This window comes from Balaenoptera musculus, chromosome 6 (assembly GCF_009873245.2).
Source record: "Balaenoptera musculus isolate JJ_BM4_2016_0621 chromosome 6, mBalMus1.pri.v3, whole genome shotgun sequence".
Taxonomy (NCBI): domain Eukaryota; kingdom Metazoa; phylum Chordata; class Mammalia; order Artiodactyla; family Balaenopteridae; genus Balaenoptera; species Balaenoptera musculus.
In genome coordinates, this window is record NC_045790.1 from 2,072,857 (window position 1) to 2,089,794 (window position 16,938).

At 48.1% G+C, this 16,938-nt stretch overlaps 1 protein-coding gene across 5 annotated transcripts in view; it reads right to left on the reverse strand.

Annotated features, from left to right (window-relative positions):
* Positions 1-16,938, reverse strand: part of SH3RF1 (SH3 domain containing ring finger 1) — a 152,392-nt gene that overhangs the window by 43,607 nt on the left and 91,847 nt on the right. For all 5 annotated transcript variants that reach the window (XM_036856067.1, XM_036856065.1, XM_036856064.1 and 2 more), the window contains exons 3-4: positions 1,692-1,967; positions 767-862 (exon numbers count right to left, since the gene is read on the reverse strand). In XM_036856067.1, coding sequence (XP_036711962.1) covers positions 767-862; positions 1,692-1,967 — 372 coding nt within the window. The remainder of the gene's footprint in view (positions 1-766; positions 863-1,691; positions 1,968-16,938) is intronic.

Sequence of the window (16,938 nt, forward strand, 5' to 3'; positions counted from 1 at the left end):
GTTCATTCTTAATTTGTGTTATTCTTTAAAATAATACATGTTACTTCATACATATTCCTAAAAAGACTTCGCTGAAGACTTCGTTGAATCGGGTTGGCCATACCTTTCCGAGTAAAGCTGGTTAAAGGGGGCAGCGTGGCTGGTTATTGCTGGGATGGGGTGGAGGCGGTTCATTGCTTATTTCACGTTTTCTGCAGGCTACCGTGCAGATCACTGTCCCAGTTCTGAGACGTGGGGCACACGGAAGAAACGTGTAAACAGACAGAAACACGCATCTCCCACCTCAGTCGGGACCTTCACCAGCCTCTGACCACACAGCTGCCAACAGAAAAGAACGGCTACAGGCGGCACAGGGTCCGGCAGGGAGCCCAGGGTCCCACTCAACAGACACACCGATGCTCTTAGCAGGGGACAAAGTACAGAGTTCAAACGTTTCACAGTCTCCTGGTGATCAGGAATTGTTGGGCAGGGTAGAAGAATTCCATCCCAGGATTGAGAACAGGTGCATTCCTGGGGCTTTGTGCTATGAGGGCTTTTTTTTTTTTTTTTAATCGATTAGGTTTTCATCTTTCTTTTTTTTCCCCTAGTTTTATTGAGACATAATGGACATGTAACACTGTATCAGTTTAAGGCGTGCAACAACGATGCGATGCAGGTACGTACTGAGAAGTGGTCCTGAGGATTTCTGAATACTCACACTGCACACTGAAGACTGATTTGCAAAGCAGAATACGAACACAACTGACGTCTCTACAGACTGACTTACCTCAACATACGAGATGGGAAATATTCCTATCTTGTCTGCCAGCATGCCTTCGGCCCAGTTCTCGTCCACTCTGCGGATCACAGTCAGAACGTCATCCTGAAGAAACAACGAACGTTACTCCACCCGATCCCAGGAAGCTCGCCGCCTAATTTCCTTTTCAATATGGGACTCAAGTCGCAAGAGTGCATGAATAAAAGTTCCATGACGTGTCTTCAGGATGTGAACGGAAGAAGCTGATGAACTGAATGGTAATTACCAGTCAGCCTGGCATCCCCTTCAGACCAGACAGCTGTAAACTACCAGCCCCTCCACCGAGGGGCTGACGGCTGATTTTGTTTAGACCCACAAACTGCGACCTCAAATCCCACCCAGACCCCCTGAACCCCTGGTCCAGATTAATTTTCAGGCTCTTTTCACTTTTTCTCTTATAATACACCAAATGCCCATTGAAGTGTACACCCTAGTGTTTTTCTTTACCAAAAAACCACAGCATTCTGCTCAAAATCCCAAAGCATTTTATCAATTCAGTAGATACAGTCTTGTGTGCTTTTCAGCAAAGAAATTTTCATATAAAATAAGGAAGTAATGATGTTTCACTTTGTTATCCGTAATTCAGGGAATTAAAATCCCCGAGTGGCGCACACACCCCCCGAAACGTAGCTTAGAATTACATTTAGGCCCTAAATACGAAAATGATACCACACAGCACATCAACCAAAATTATCTTTCACAGAGAACAGTCTGTGCACAAAATTACTGTCTTTGTGACTCTGAGAAGCCTGCTTCCAGATATTTTTAGAAGCACAGTGAGATAGTTCACATGAAACTAGCATATGTTTTTGCACAAGGAAACAGAAGCCATAGTCTATGCAGCCAGGTACAGAGAAGGGTCGACAAATAGAAGGCGGTGTTGTTCTCACTTTACCTTTGCAAACGGAAGGCAATCCTTGTCGGCTTCCTTGTCTTTAACTTCGAAGTCATAAAGTGCTTTGCACTGAGGCGGGGGCTGAGGTAACGGTTTGATAATCTGCACGAAGTTGGTGGGGAAAAAGCCATGGACTCCGTTGACCTCCCCGTGGTACCAATTTTCATCCACTTGTCGCCGCAAAATGATGATGTCACCTTTGCTGAATTTAAGGTCCCCAGGCTCTTTGCCTTCGTAGTTGTATAATGCTTTGGCACATGGTAACTGAGGTATTCCCTGAAGGAAAGAGAAGAGTTTTCATGAAAGAACAGTCCCAAAATGTCTGAAAATTCAACTGGATTATCATGGTTGTTAAGTCAAGGTCAACTCCACACTTTGCCCTACAAAGAAAGTCTCACATTAAAAAACTGTATATGGGGCTTCCCTAGTGGTGCAGTGGTTGAGAATCCGCCTGCCAATGCAGGGGACACGGGTTCGAGCCCTGGTCTGGGAAGATCCCACATGCCGCAGAGCAACTAGGCCCGTGAACCACAATCACTGAGCCTGCGCGTCTGGAGCCTGTGCTCCGCAACAAGAGAGGCCGCGATAGTGAGAAGCCCGCGCACCGCGATGAAGAGTGGCCCCCGCTCGCCGCAACTGGAGAAAGCCCTTGCACAGAAACGAAGACCCAACACAGCCAAAAATAAATAAATAAATTAATTAATTAATTAATTTTTAAAAAAACCTGTATATGTACGTGTCACCAAGAGAAAACAAAACAAACAGTAGACCATCCCCGGCCCCTGAGATGGCATTCTGTTCCTAAGGCTAATTTAGTGAGGCTTTTGCCTTATTTGGGGTTTTTAGTACATGGAAGTACTGCTGTGTCTGGCTTCCTGGTGTAAAACTCAAAAACTCATAAAAAACTTAATTTCCACCATTAACTACTTTACTCAGCAGGATAAATGATAAGCACCAAAAAAAAAAAAAAAAAAAAGAAGAGGAGGAAAAACTTAGAAGAACAATTCATTAATTTACTAACTGCTCTTAAGCTTGACAGATAAGAATCAGAGTTTGGCTTTTGGGGAAAACTTTTCCAACGGCTTTCACTGTGGGCAGTAGCTCTTTCTCCTTCGTGGGCTCAAGGATGAGCTGGGGCCGGCTCTGTGCCGGGGTCTGGAATGGCCGTGAGTAGGTCAGTCACCGCTGCCGGCGGCTCAGAGTTTATAACCCGTGATCGTACAGACATAGCCTTTACAACCTACATACGATCACTCCCCTTTGCTCTCTCCTGCCTAGAGACCACTGTCAGGCTGAGATGCTAACAGACGTGGTTTTGGATGTGACCACACTGCCTTACAGTTTTAAATGACAGCTTTAACATGTGCGTGTGCCCCAGGCAATCTAATCTCCAAATGGACTGGATAGAAACTCCCTCTCCGGTGGCACTGGAGGTGCCCTTCTCAAGCATTACGTGTCACTTTAAGACGACCTCTGGCCTCTCCGGGTCACTGCTGCCTACCCCTGATTCAGAGGATAAACGGCACGTCAAACAACCAAAGTAATTCACTGAAGGAGATTCCTGAGCTCCTGCTTTTTACGTACTTACTCATTTATTCATCACCCGGAAGACATTTATCAAGCTTTCCCTTTTTCCCAGGTGGTGTGCGAGTGCTGAGGATTGAAACAGGGACAGGCACAGCCGTTCCCCTTAAGGGACAAGGCTCTAGAAGTCGTGAGGCCACAGGGCAGGGACTGAGTGACCCGGGGACGCAGGGACCGAGCGACCCGGGGACGCAGGGACCGAGCTGTGACAGCAGCAGAGGGCAGAGGTCTTGGGGTGGAGTGGGTGGGAAAATGAAACACTTCCCGGAGGAAGGGACACACAAGCTACATCTTCAAGGAGACAAGAGGAGCCAGCAGGAAAGCGGGAAAAGAAGAAAGAAAGAGAAAAGCAGGGGCGCTGGGGGGGCAGCACCCGCAAAGGCGAGGAGCACGCGGGGCAGAGGGACCGGCGTGACAGAGAACGCAATGCTCAGGAGGGGGCGGGAGTGTGAGTGCACACAGGTGGGCAGGCAGCTCACAGGGGCCCCGAGTGCCAGGCTGGAGCGTCTCAACTGCCGTGTCCTTCAGACAGCGCCGGGCGGGAAGAACCCCGCCAGGCAGGCGAGTCCGGCCGGGGTGGGGGGGAGAAAATGGGCAGGGGGCGGGCAGGCAGGGGGACGGCGATGGGTTTTTTTAAAGCTTTTTTAAAGTCTCCTCCTGCCCCCGCCCCCTCCAAAAAAGTGGATCAAACCCTGATGGCAACAGAACTTCCTAACATAGTTTTGCAAAATTAGTTTAGCTTCGAGTCAGAGATTCAGCGTCTGGCCAAACTTTTCTTGGTGAGGTATTCTTGCTTGGCGTCAGAGGAAGAGCCGGCTGCTGCTGTCGACCGCGGCGGGCGGGGGGCCTGGCCAGCCGCGTCCATGTCCTGCTGGGTTTGCTTAACAGGAGCTGCTCCGGGGGACACTGGGGCCGAGCCTTCCAGAAGTCCTTGGACCCCTCAAGGGCCCTCTGACCTTCGGACCCTGCTTCTAACGACACGACCCCCGTCACCCAGCCTTGACCGAACCTTGTCGACTACTCCGCTGCGCCCTTTGGTTTCCCCTGCAGGACGCCGATGCTGCCCGGTCCTTTGAACCGGGGTCACAGTCCTGCCATGCCGGCTTCGGGGAAGGGTCGTAGGTCCCGTCCCCCCTCACAGAAAGGCCTCGCCATGTCCTCTACTTTACTGTGTGTTTCTGGAAGTCTGGTAGTCACAGTTCAACAATACTTCCTAAGACACGCTGGAGGAAACGACAGTAAATAAACAAGCAGTAAACAGCGCTCTGAGTGACGGAGCCGGAGGAGTGACAAGTCCCGGAGCGAAGCGACGCTCGGAACACAGCCGTCGGGACATGACGGGTAGCCCTGCAGCCGGGATCCCAGCCCAGTTGCTCACTTGCTATGTGATCCTGAGCAGGTGAACCTCTCTGGGCCTAATTTCATCTTCAGGGTGCCGTGAGGACCAAGAGAAGTAAAGCGTGTAAACCACTGCAAGCGGCCAGGGGGCAGACGTGCCATCACTGCCACCACCCAGCAGGAAGGGCCGGTCACCGGGGACACAGGGCACCTGAAAACATGTCCGTCTCTGCAGCCGGATGCTCCTCCTTTTGCACGAATTCACACAGCACTGGCACTTCCAGGGCACACTCCCTGTGTAGCAACCCAAAGGCCGCTCCTCCTAGGGGGGGCGTCGGGACTTCACAGGGGGCACTTCCGAAGCTCACGTTTGTTTTCATCTTCTGGGTGAACAGAAGAAATTACAGACGCACCGACACGCCCTGTCTAGTAGGGGTGGCGTTCTGTGCGAGGCTGTATCTCACCCTGGCAGGGCCAGTGCAGGGAGCTGGAAGGCTGGGTGAATTAACTGAAGATCCTATTCCCGGCTCGGCGACGCATAGCTCTGTGCACCGTTAGGGCCTGTCCTCTCGGTTTTCTCCCCACCTCGATTAGCTCTGTTTGGCCAGCTGAACGCAGCACCGAGACCCAGATCCGGCACTCAGGACCGCTCTGGACCGCTCCCTGGGGAGACCTGTCAGATCCCCAGGGACCCACAGGACGGCTCTTTTCTCATGTGCTGGTGTGGGAGGGAAGGAATTTACTTCTCTGTAGATCATTTCCACGCACCGGCGGCCTGATGGACTTACTAACTTTCCCATCAAAGCAAATCTGCTAAGTGTTCCTAAAATCATCCAACATTCTTAACACGATGAGCAGCAAGAACAAAACTTCAGGGAACAGTGATATCCATTACGGTCAGCCTGGTCACATCCCTGACTGCAACCGGAAACGCACCAACTCACACCGACCTGTGAATCGGGTTCTCCCAGCGACCGGGAGCCACAGAGAAAGAATCCCGAGGTCAACGGCCACCTAACCCACCAGCGGACACCCGGCCCTGTCCTTCTCTGCTGTGCTTTTCCAATTCAATTCCAAGAGGCTGAAAAGCCAGTTGTGTCAGACTTCCCCAAAGAAGGCTTCCTGTATGAAATAAAACGAACCCCACTCTGGTTTCAAATCCAGTGAAATGCACTGATCTTTTAAAACACTGATCGCCACACAGATTGTGGAAAGTGAAGGATAAACGGTTAAGCGGCTGAAGAGCAATAAAGACTGCATATTCCTCATGCAACGTCTGAAGGATGAAGCCAAAACCACCGCCTGAGAGCCCAGGCCTGGTCTCGCAGGGAAACGTGCCTGGAACCTCAGAGCCCCTCGGTCACCGCCCTGGAAATGCCTGGGAGTCGTGGCCTCGCCCGGCCCCTGGCCTCCGGGCCCTTGGCAGCCTTTCCAAACTGCTGCCCGGCCAAGGCCCCGGTATCTGCAGAGCTCACATTTCACTTGGCTACACATGAAAGGGAGGCTGAGAAGCCAAGAGGCCGCAGAGAACCTGGCACCGCGGCCAACCTCGCTTTGCAGCTGCCACTCAGGCCTCGGCAAAGAGCTGGGCAGTTTAGGCAATTTGAGGTTTGATAACGATTCGTAATCCAAAATACATTTCGGTAAACAGTGACTATTTTGCTCATGTACAAAAGAGTAATAACTATGCGAGTGAGCCAGTTCTACTTCTCCAATAATTTTTGCTTCTCTATTATATACACAGGTATTTTATAGGGCATTAAAATCCTCATGAGACCGGCACACAAATATTTCTGATTCACTGCTTTCCACTCGATTTCCGTACCATCGAGTGTATTCCAATATATCTGGCAAAGCGCTGCTTGATGATCTAGCTGAGATCCTAACAGGTAAATAAAACATTCACTGCCAATTGATTTTACAGACGCTAAATGCCAGTGCCCAGATACACATGCAAGACAGCCTCTCTAAATTCAAATTCCTTCATGCATTTCTTACTGCTCCATTAAGTAAAAAAAGATTCAAAGACCTACTAAAAGGAACATCTAGAAGATATGCTTGTCATACGAAAGGCATAAAATGTGTATAATTTAATAGTTTAGTTGTATTTCCATTGGCATAAACTCTGGCTGGTTGCAACTTGACTTTCAAAAACTTTCCAGAAAGAACTGAGGCCCAAAGAAAAAACCAAATAGGAGGCACTAAGCACTGCACACAGAGTAACAAGTAGCAAAATGGTTTAGGAAAAGATTTTTTTTTAAATGTTCCTCGTACACAAAATACATGTTGGCTTTTCCCTACCCCCCCCCAAAGTGAAATATCTCTCTGGACATAACAGCATTTCATTACAATACTGATTCTTTAATAGTGAATAAGTCTGAGGTGCTGTTCTTAGAATCTCTGGGTTGGATTACCACTCAAATACGACTTGATCATCACTTGAAATGTTTCCACTTCAATATAACAAACATCCAAGATGAATATTACAAGGTACTTTTCCAAGGCAAGAGCAGAAGGGGCTGTGAATGCCATAATCCCACAGAAGGCCATCATTTTACTTGCTCTTTCCTTTAATATTTCTATGTGGACAGCACTCTGCTGGGGCTTTTTTTTTTTTTAAGCTATTTTTATTTATTTATTTATTCATTCATTCATTCATTCATTCATTCATTTATGGCTGTGCTGGGTCTTCGTTTCTGCACGAGGGCTTTCTCTAGTTGTGGCAAGCGGGGGCCACTCTTCATCGCGGTGCGCGGGCCTCTCACTATCGCGGCCTCTCTTGTCGCGGAGCACGGGCTCCAGACGCGCAGGCTCAGTAGTTGTGGCGCACGGGCTTAGTTGCTCCGTGGCATGTGGGATCCTCCCAGACCAGGGCTCGAACCCGTGTCCCCTGCACTGGCAGGCAGATTCTCAACCACTGCGCCACCAGGGAAGCCCTGCTGGGGCATTTTGATCTGATCACTTTCTTAAGCCCCCGCCTCAATTTGCCACATAACATTTTCTCATCACACTGACTTCAACCATATCTACCAGCACTTGGAGGACAGCAGCTGCGAATAGACAGAAATGAAGAGAACCATGTTTTCTTCACTCACATTTATCCTTTTTTGTCCTTATTCTGCTAGGCCAGTGTCCCCTTCCCAGCCTCCAACCGTCTCCTCTGCCCAGACCTGGCCCCCCTTCCACCTGCCATAGAACAGCGCTGCCCAGGCTAGCCTGCCTGCTTCTGTGGCCCGTGGCTGCCCCTCCCGCGATCCCACCCTCTCTCTTCCTCTTCCTCACACCCCTCCCGCTCCCACCCTCTCTCTTCCTCTTCCTCACACCCCTCCCGCTCCCACCCTCTCTCTTCCTCTTCCTCACACCCCTCCCGCTCCCACCCTCTCTCTTCCTCTTCCTCACACCCCTCCCGCGATCCCACCCTCCTCTCCTCCTGGTGCATCTCCTGACCAAGCAGCAATCCGCCAGGGACAGTTTCCAGCCTTGTTTTAGTGGCATTAACGTTGTAGGGAAGGGTCGGAGAGAGAGAGAGAGGGAGAGAGAGAGAGAGAGAGAGAGAGAGACAGAAAAAAAAAACCTAAAGGTAAAAAGAGAGGAGACGAAAGAAGCAGCAGCTTTCTCACCAATTTCCCTGGACTGCACTCTCGCTGCTACAGAATCGAATGATGATACCTAACTGTCTACTTAACCAGTACTTAACCAAAGACTCAACTAAATGTAAAGACATAACAAAGTTAGTTCGAGTCAAGTGATTATGTTCAAGCATCTGGGGAGAAAGTGAAGAGAAGAGTTTTCCAAACTTAAGAAAAACTGAGATAAGACTCTGCTAACTGTTTCTCCAGGAACCGTAATACCGAGGGTCAAGAAATACATCTGTGTGGGGTGCAGTCAGGCCCACCCCCCGGCCCCTCTCCTACTTGTCCAGGAGAGCCTGGGGGGACCCAGAGCACAGGGTCATAGGCAGTGCTACAGGGAAGACGGGGGCCAAAGGGAAAGACCTGTATTTGGGGGATTAAAACCCCTAAGAATTAGAGAGGGAGGAAGAGAACCAAAGGGACACAACAACAGCAGTGGGAGTAATTCTGGAAGCGTGGGCCTGGCCACACCACCTGTGCCTCTGGAATCTGAAGATGATCCCAATTACCCTCTTCAATCAGATTAATGTCCTAAACCATGACTTTCACGGCCCTCCATTTGGACGCTTTCACGGCGTATTTTCCACCCTCAGCAAGCGAAGCTGTCTGCTTTCATCACATCCGGCCTCAAACGTGCCACGCCTCCTGGCTACTGTCTGCCTGTCTGCGTCCCCCCCAAGATTCCTATGCTGAAACCCTACCCCCCAAAGGTGATGGTGTAGAGGTGATGGTGTAGAGGTGAGTGCTTAGGTCAAGAGGGTGGAGCCCTTGAGAGTGGGATCAGTGCCCTAATGAAAGAGGCCCAGAGAAATCCCTCATCCCTTCTGCCCTGTGAGGACACGGTGAGAGGTACCAGCTGTGGACCCGGGAGGGGGCCTCCACCAGACGCCTGATCCTGGACTTCCCAGCCGCTGGAACAGTGAGAAATCGTTTCTGTTGTTTACAAGCTGCTCGGTCTGTGGTATTTTATGAGAGCGGCCCGAACGGACTGAGACAGCCCTCCACCGAAGGCCACAGGGCAGCCCCCCCTCAACCCCACCTTCCTACCCGGAGGGTCCCCAGCACTTGGACACGTGCTTAGTTGACTAGGAGGTCGGGTTTCTCCCACTTACAGTTTTCTGTCTGGGACGGATGCCTCTGTTGTTTGGAATCAGATGTAAATAAGACCAAGTTCAGGGTGCAGGTCAACAGGACGGACCGCTTCCCAGACGCAGAAGCCACGTCTGCTTTAGGACCAGAGCGGGCGCGGCCTCCGTGGGGAGGACACCCCCCACCCCTGGTCTGGAGAAGGGGCTGCTCATCCCGCGCCCGGGCACACGGTTCTCACGTCCACCCATCCCTCGGCTCACAGCCTGGTCCCCACGAGACTGCAACACCCGTGCACCTGAGCTGCATGGCCATCTCTCGTCATGAGCACCCACCTCGGTGCCTGTGATTACCTCCCTGCTGGATGAATACGTGAGAAAATGAGCGTCATCGCTAGTGGGCTGAGCGCTGAAATGCGGATGGCAAAGTGGGAAAGACCACAGCCAAGGGAAAAGCCGCTTAAAAGGCGATTCTACAGTGGGTCAGGCTCACCAGCTGTGAACACACTGACCACACGCCTGCACGCGTGGGTCGTGCTGCTTGGGGACGGCTACCCACCCTTGTGGACTGTCCTTAGCACCTCCTCTGGGGCACAGTGCGAGGTAGATACAGGGGAACGGCAGGAGGAAGGAGGCTTGCCACTCCCCGTCCCGCGGGGCTGCCGGGGAGCCTGGCACACCGAGGTGCACGAGGAAACCCTGGAGAAGCGTGAGCCACTACCGCTCACTGGCGTCCACTTCAGCGTGTGCTAGAAACACAGCTAAAACCACGATATGCCCTGGAAGAGGGCAGCTGAGGGCTTTGGACTGAGTGAATTGTTGGCATTTGAAAAATGCGAAGCGAAGTCTGCAGCACACCACAGCAAACAAGTATCTTCCTTACAGGCTCTTTTGGTGGTTATAAGCAAACAGTCACACAGCTGATTTATAGCTTTTTTTTCTTGGATGGGCTTTAAACCGGGACTGTCCAACTGACAGACAAACCATTAAAGAAAACAAATCTTATGGATGTTTCTAAGGGCAGAGAGCTCTTGAGAATGCAGTCACTGAACTAAAATGCAGGAAATTAATGTCGCTCATTGCCCCGAATATTAGTTTCTCTGTTTCATCACATTTAATAATTATGATAATATTTTGCAGAGAGCAGGAAAATTTATTGGGAAAATTTGCTGCAGTAACTTGAGCTGCCATCTTGAAGATTCATGGCAAGATGAGGGACACTTCCTGGTAAAAAGTCAACTCTCTATCTATTTGGAAGACAGTTGGATTCCTGGCAAGGCCCTTGCCCCAGCCCTGCCTAAACCTCCCACCTGCCACTGGAGTCGTGGGGAAGAACGGCCCTGCATGAGGGGCTCTGCACAGCCCCCATCCAACCCTAACAGAAACCCAGGGAGGTAGGGAGAGCCAGAAACATGGCGGGGGCGGGGGCGGGGGTAGGAGCAGGTTTTCTTACTAAACGGGAAGGTCAGGTGAGATCTCTAGTTCAACCGCCTGGTTTAGATATTTGTGTCCAGTGTCTTCATTGATGTAGTGGAGAGAGATGCTCACATAATTTAAACATGACATTAAATGTGAAAGACAGTTCACAGTTTCAGAACTGAAACAACACTGGAATAGACCCACGCATATATGGACAATTAGACAAAAGTGTCAAGGCAATTCAACTGGGGAAAATAAAGTCTTTTCAACAATGGATCTGTAACACTTAGCAGCCCGTGGAGGAAAAAGGCATCTTGATCCCTACCTCACATCACATACAAAAAATAATTTGAGATGGATCCCAGAATCGAATGTAAAATCTAAAACTGTAAGTTTTCTAGGAGAACACACAGGATGCTATCTTAGTGATGAGGCAGACCTCTCTCACCTCCCCGCCCCAAATCTTAACTAACCATAAAACTTTATAAATTGAACTTCATCAAAACTGAAAAATTCTGTTCGTCAAAAAAAGACAATTTAGAAAATAAAAATGCATGCTACATATAGGGGAAAATATTTATAATACATATACATGACAAAGGACCTGAATTCAGAAATATAAAGAACTGCAAATAAACAACAACCAACAAACCCAACTGAAAAACAGGCAAAAGATTTGAACAGACACTTCGAAAAGGAAGTGTACAGGTACTCAACATCCTTAGTCATCAGGGAAATATAAAATAAAACTACAATGAGATATTATTTCGCACCCATCAGAGTGATTAAAATTAAAAAGACGGACAACAGAAAATGCTGTCAATATCACAGAATGAACAACTCACACAGGTTGAGTCTAAAATGGTACAACCACTCTGGAAAACTGCTCGACAGTTTCTTATAAAGTTACAAACACACCTACTCACAACCCAACAATTCCAGTCCTGGGCGTTAATCCCAAGAAATGAAGACATGCCCACATCAAGAGCCACACAGAAATGCTCCCTGCAGAACTATTCACAACACCCCAAACCAAAAACCCAAACGTCCATCTGCGGGAGATGAGCAATGGACGCCTCAGCTATTTAAAGTAGGTAAACAATGAAAAGAACAACTTACTGATGCGTACAGGTGGGAAATCAGAATAAACATGTATCAGAATAAATATATACAGATTACATCTATATGACTTCCACAATAGGTAAAGCTACTCTACTGGAAATAAATCCTCACCGGGCATGAGGAAATTCCTGAGATTACAGATGCATTCTATATACCTTGACGGGGATGTTGGTTATCCAGGCGTAGACATGTGTTACAACTCAGTAATTCCACACTTAACGATTTCCACACTGTAATTCACATAATGTAAATTTTACCTCAATATTAAAATGTTTAAAAAATAACCAGTGGCGGCACTGAGGGAAAACCTTAGAAATGACCACATACGCCAGATACGTGGCTATGTACGCACATGGAGGAAAAGGCACACTAGCATCACAGTGAGTAACAAGCGACACCGGCCACCAAGAGAAGGGCAACACCGGGAAAACAAGAAACCCAGTCCAGAAGCAGAGATCGGGGCCCAGCAGGAAGGAAACCCATCCCCGAGGCACAGAAGTAAGTGTCCACCGTCATCCGATCTCACACCAGCACTGGGGGCCTCTCACCAGACGGCTAGGAATCCATCAACTAGGGAACCAGTCTGAATCCCACAAACGAAAGGAACACACAACTGCAGGGTTCTCGGTGCGGAGAGAGAGGTACAGATGATTTTGCCTACATCTCAACTATTCTTCTTTTTCTTCCTATACATTTATTTATTTTATTTATTTATTTTTGGCTGCGTTGGGTCTTCGTTGCTGCACGCGGGCTTTCTCTAGTTGCGGCAAGCGGGGGCTACTCTTCGTTGTGGTGCACGGGCTTCTCATTGTGGTGGCTTCTCTTGTTGCGGAGCACGGGCTCTAGGCGCGTGGGCTCAGTAGTTGTGGCATACAGGCTCAGTAATTGTGGCTCGCGGGCTTAGTTGCTCCGCAGCATGTGGGATCTTCCCGGACCAGGGATCGAACCTGTGTCCCCTGCATTGGCAGGAGGATTCTTAACCACTGCACCACCAGGGAAGTCCCTCAACTATTCTCTATACATAATATTTGAAAATACTATGACAGACGAGCTGCAGAAGCTGAGATGTATCCGTGGGACAGTCGGTCTTCCAGTACAACAGAAAAGTCTCACACAGGGAGAGTAAGTCAGCTCCGTATTCACTGAAGAAAACACACAGGCTAACACGATGCATGCTTTATTTAAGTGGGATGAAGGAGTGTCCTGACAGCGAGGGCTGTTAAATATTGCAATGGGTTATGACACCTCTGTCACTGGAGACTCTGAAAAATCCGAACTTCTCACGAGGTGGGCTCTGCCCAAAGGCAAAGGAAGAGATGATGACTTAGGATCTCTATGACTTCTGAGCCACCAGACCATTCAAAAGGCTGCTTTTATTCCTGACGGTTCTGTCTGTGTTTCTTTTTTAGGGGCGGAATCTCCAGGATGAGGAGGGCGATGAGGTGCAGGAGGGGGACACAGAGGACACGTTTGGGAAGAAGACATCTGGGAATGTGAAGGAGCTGCAGGACCCAAGTGCAGGGGCCTCAATGCCCCGGGATCCGGGTCACAGGAACGCAGAGGCAACGTGGCCCTTCCTCTCACGGCCTTCGCTTTCCGTGAAAAAGTAACACGTAACCTGCGTGTCACTGTCACTGCTCTCCAAAGGACCGCTCTGATGGCCGATGGAGCGTAAAGACGGCGTGTGATCACAGAGCACGGACACCCTCTCACTAGGAAATAATCTATTATGAGGACAGAGAGCTGACCCTGTGAACCCAGAGGGTGCAGTCAAGGTCTTTAAAAAGCAAACAAACAAACCCTACCTAGGCCCATACGCTTTGGGATTTTGGCTTTCAAAAAGCATTAAAAGTACAATCTTACGGCCCTTTCAGCTAAGCTCTTTCACCTTTGACTAAGTCTGTTGTAAAAAGATGCTTGAAAAGTACTTGAGAATATTCTGTGAGCGAAATGAGTGTTACTGAAAAACAGTAACTGCCTTTATTCCCTACTTTCTCCAAATATTTGACTATGTAAGAGGAAAAGAAATATCCATTTGCAATGAATAATTATACCACAAGATAATTATTTTCAAACAAGCAATTTTACTGAAGCTCCCTCAAAAAAAGAAAAAACAACCCAGTAATCCAATTCAAGTATACTGATCTCCAAAAATAAGAAATAAGAGAAACTTAAGGGGAAAGATTTACTAAGCCACTCCTGACCAGCCCAAATCTAACTCTTCTATCTTTTTCTAAATAACTAAACAGTAGGATATGAATTACAGGTATTTTCAACCAAAATGTACCATTAATCAATAGATATATAATTTTTTATATTTCTAGATGATTAAGCATATAGCAATGAATATAAAATTAAGCAAGACTACTTGTAATAAGCATTTAAAATATATGGCGTAAAAAGATAACAGATCATTCTAACTGCATGCATAAAAATAGATAATTTGAGATAATGAGAAAATTGATCATTAGAGATGGCTATGGCAACAAATTAAATTATAGTTAAAAATCTACTAATGTAATATACTACATCTATATGTTTTTTTAATTTATCTTATTGATGTATAGTTGATTTTTACTGTATAGCAGAGTGATTAACTTCTATATATATATATAGTATATATATATACAATCTTTTTCATACATCTATATTCTTTTTCAAAAATTGTTCAACTAAATGTTTCTTTGGGCAAAGCAACCAGGTTTTCACGTCCACCAGGCTGTGAGCCCCTTGAGGTCGGGGCCAGGTCTCACCTTCATATCCTGACAGCCGACCGGGCTGCCCAAAATCAACCCATTAGATTTCACTCCATCCTACAGAGATCCACCAGATTAATCATCTTAAAAAATAGCTTTTATCAGATTACCTGTCTGATCAGCCTTTTTCTAATTCCCTTTCTAGCAAACTCAGTTCAAACCCCTCTCTTTGGCACTTAAGACCCCAAACGATTATCTCAAATACCTCACCCTCCTTCTCAACAAGTATCCAGTATTCTAATCAAACTAGAGTCCCTCTAGTTCCCCTAATACGCTCTCTCTTTCCCAAGCCCTGGGACTTTTCTCCAACCTTCTCTCCACCTAACGAGCTCTCTTCCACAGACCACTTGTCAGAAGCCTATGCACCTTGCAACACACAACTCAAATACCACACTGTCCGACCTCTTCCTTATTCCTTAATACAGATGTATATTCTCCGTCTGCACCCCACAGGGTTTTGCCTATAGTTCTCTGTTGGCTTTACTGCACCTTTAAAATATGCATTTGAGATTTTAACTGATAACAGTAGGAGACTGAAAACGCCCTGAGGGCAGGGACGGTCTCTGATGCCTTCCTGAGTCACCTGCAGGGTCCAGCACTGGGCCCTATTCACAGTAAGCGCATTTACTGAAATGACTAGGTCCCTCCCTCCTCCAGGCACCCCTTCCCACCTGCCACACAAACCTAAGAGGGAAGAGGACGTTCCCTCACCTGCTGCCACCCCGCACCCTGTGTCCAAGGCGGCAGCGTGCGTCTAGTGTCCTACAACCAGGAGCTCTGCGGTGGGAGTTAGTGGGACGGCCTGGGTGGTATCTGCTGATATGTACCAACCAAACAGAAGGTCAGGGCACCGAGACGGGCACCTGCTTGTATTCGTGGTTATTTTACCTGATCCAGGCAAGGAAATCAAAGGAAGAGACGTCGTAAATCAGTGATGTGCAGTGGTAGTTAAACACATGCGTTTAGTTGCCTGAGTGACCTCCCACCAAGGTCATACTGAATTTACTAAGAGTTGTTTTTCTTTAAATAAGCTATAGCAGTTCTGGGCTTCCCTGGTGGCGCAGTGGTTGAGAATCTGCCTGCTAATGCAGGGGACACGGGTTCGAGCCCTGGTCTGGGAAGATCCCACATGCCACGGAGCAGCTGGGCCCGTGAGCCACAACTACTGAGCCTGCGCGTCTGGAGCCTGTGCCCCGCAACTGGAGGGGCCGCGATAGTGAAAGGCCCGCGCACCGCGATGAAGAGCGGTCCCCGCACCGCAATGAAGAGTGGCCCCCGCTTGCCGCAACTAGAGAAAGCCCTCGCACGAACCGAAGACCCAACACAGCCAAAAATAAATGAATAAATAAATAAAGTAGCTATTAAAAAAAAAAAGTTTAAAAAAAAAAAAGCTATAGCAGTTCTAAAAAAGAGGGAGAACATCCATTAGCATACCAGAAAATTTTAGGAACTTCGAGAAGAATGAAAGCAAGTGATATCGGAAAAGTTTCACTGGCTGGAGTGAAAAATGTATAAAGCAGGGCTAACAGCCAAGATGATGGCCCTCCTTGTGGAGTCAAGGGTATGTTCCCAAACAAAGGGAGGGGGGGTTAGGAGAGATGAAAGAGAGCTCTACAAAGCCCCGTATCCACAAAGAAGGAAGACAGGCAATAAGGTGAAGGAGCATCATGAAAGAAATACAGGAACGGAAAAAATATTTTGCATGCACTGAAGACACCCAAGATCTCAGCTACAACAGTTTCACGAAGTACCGAGCAGGATTAGTAAGGGTAAAAAAGATTCATACTCAGACACAGCCTATCGCACTGCAGAACTTCAAAGATACAGAAAAAATTCTAAAAGACTTAGGGCAAAAGAGTTTATCATCGCAGAACTAAAGTCTGACTTCCTGGCAGCAGTACTGGATAAAAGAGGACAGCAGAGCAATGCCTTTAAACTTCTAAGGGAACATGATTTAGAAAATCTTAGCGAGCTAACCTGTTACTTGTATGTGTGGACAAAACAGAGACATCTTTGAACACACAAAATCTCAGAAGGTTTATGCCCTGTGCATTTCAAATGAAAAAAAAAAATTACTGGACGAGGTACCTCTCATCCGACCCCTCGGATCCACCCCCCAACAGAAGACTCCTAGAGAGATGACATGTGATGCAAGAACCGTGATGGCCCCGTATGATCGAAGATGGAAAAGAAATGTAAAGAGGACCCACAGGACTTAGGAGCTGGACCCATCCCACCCGCGGTGGGGCAGGACCCCTGACACAGGTTACATGTCCTCCTTCATGGATTCAGACCCACTGCAGTAACGAAC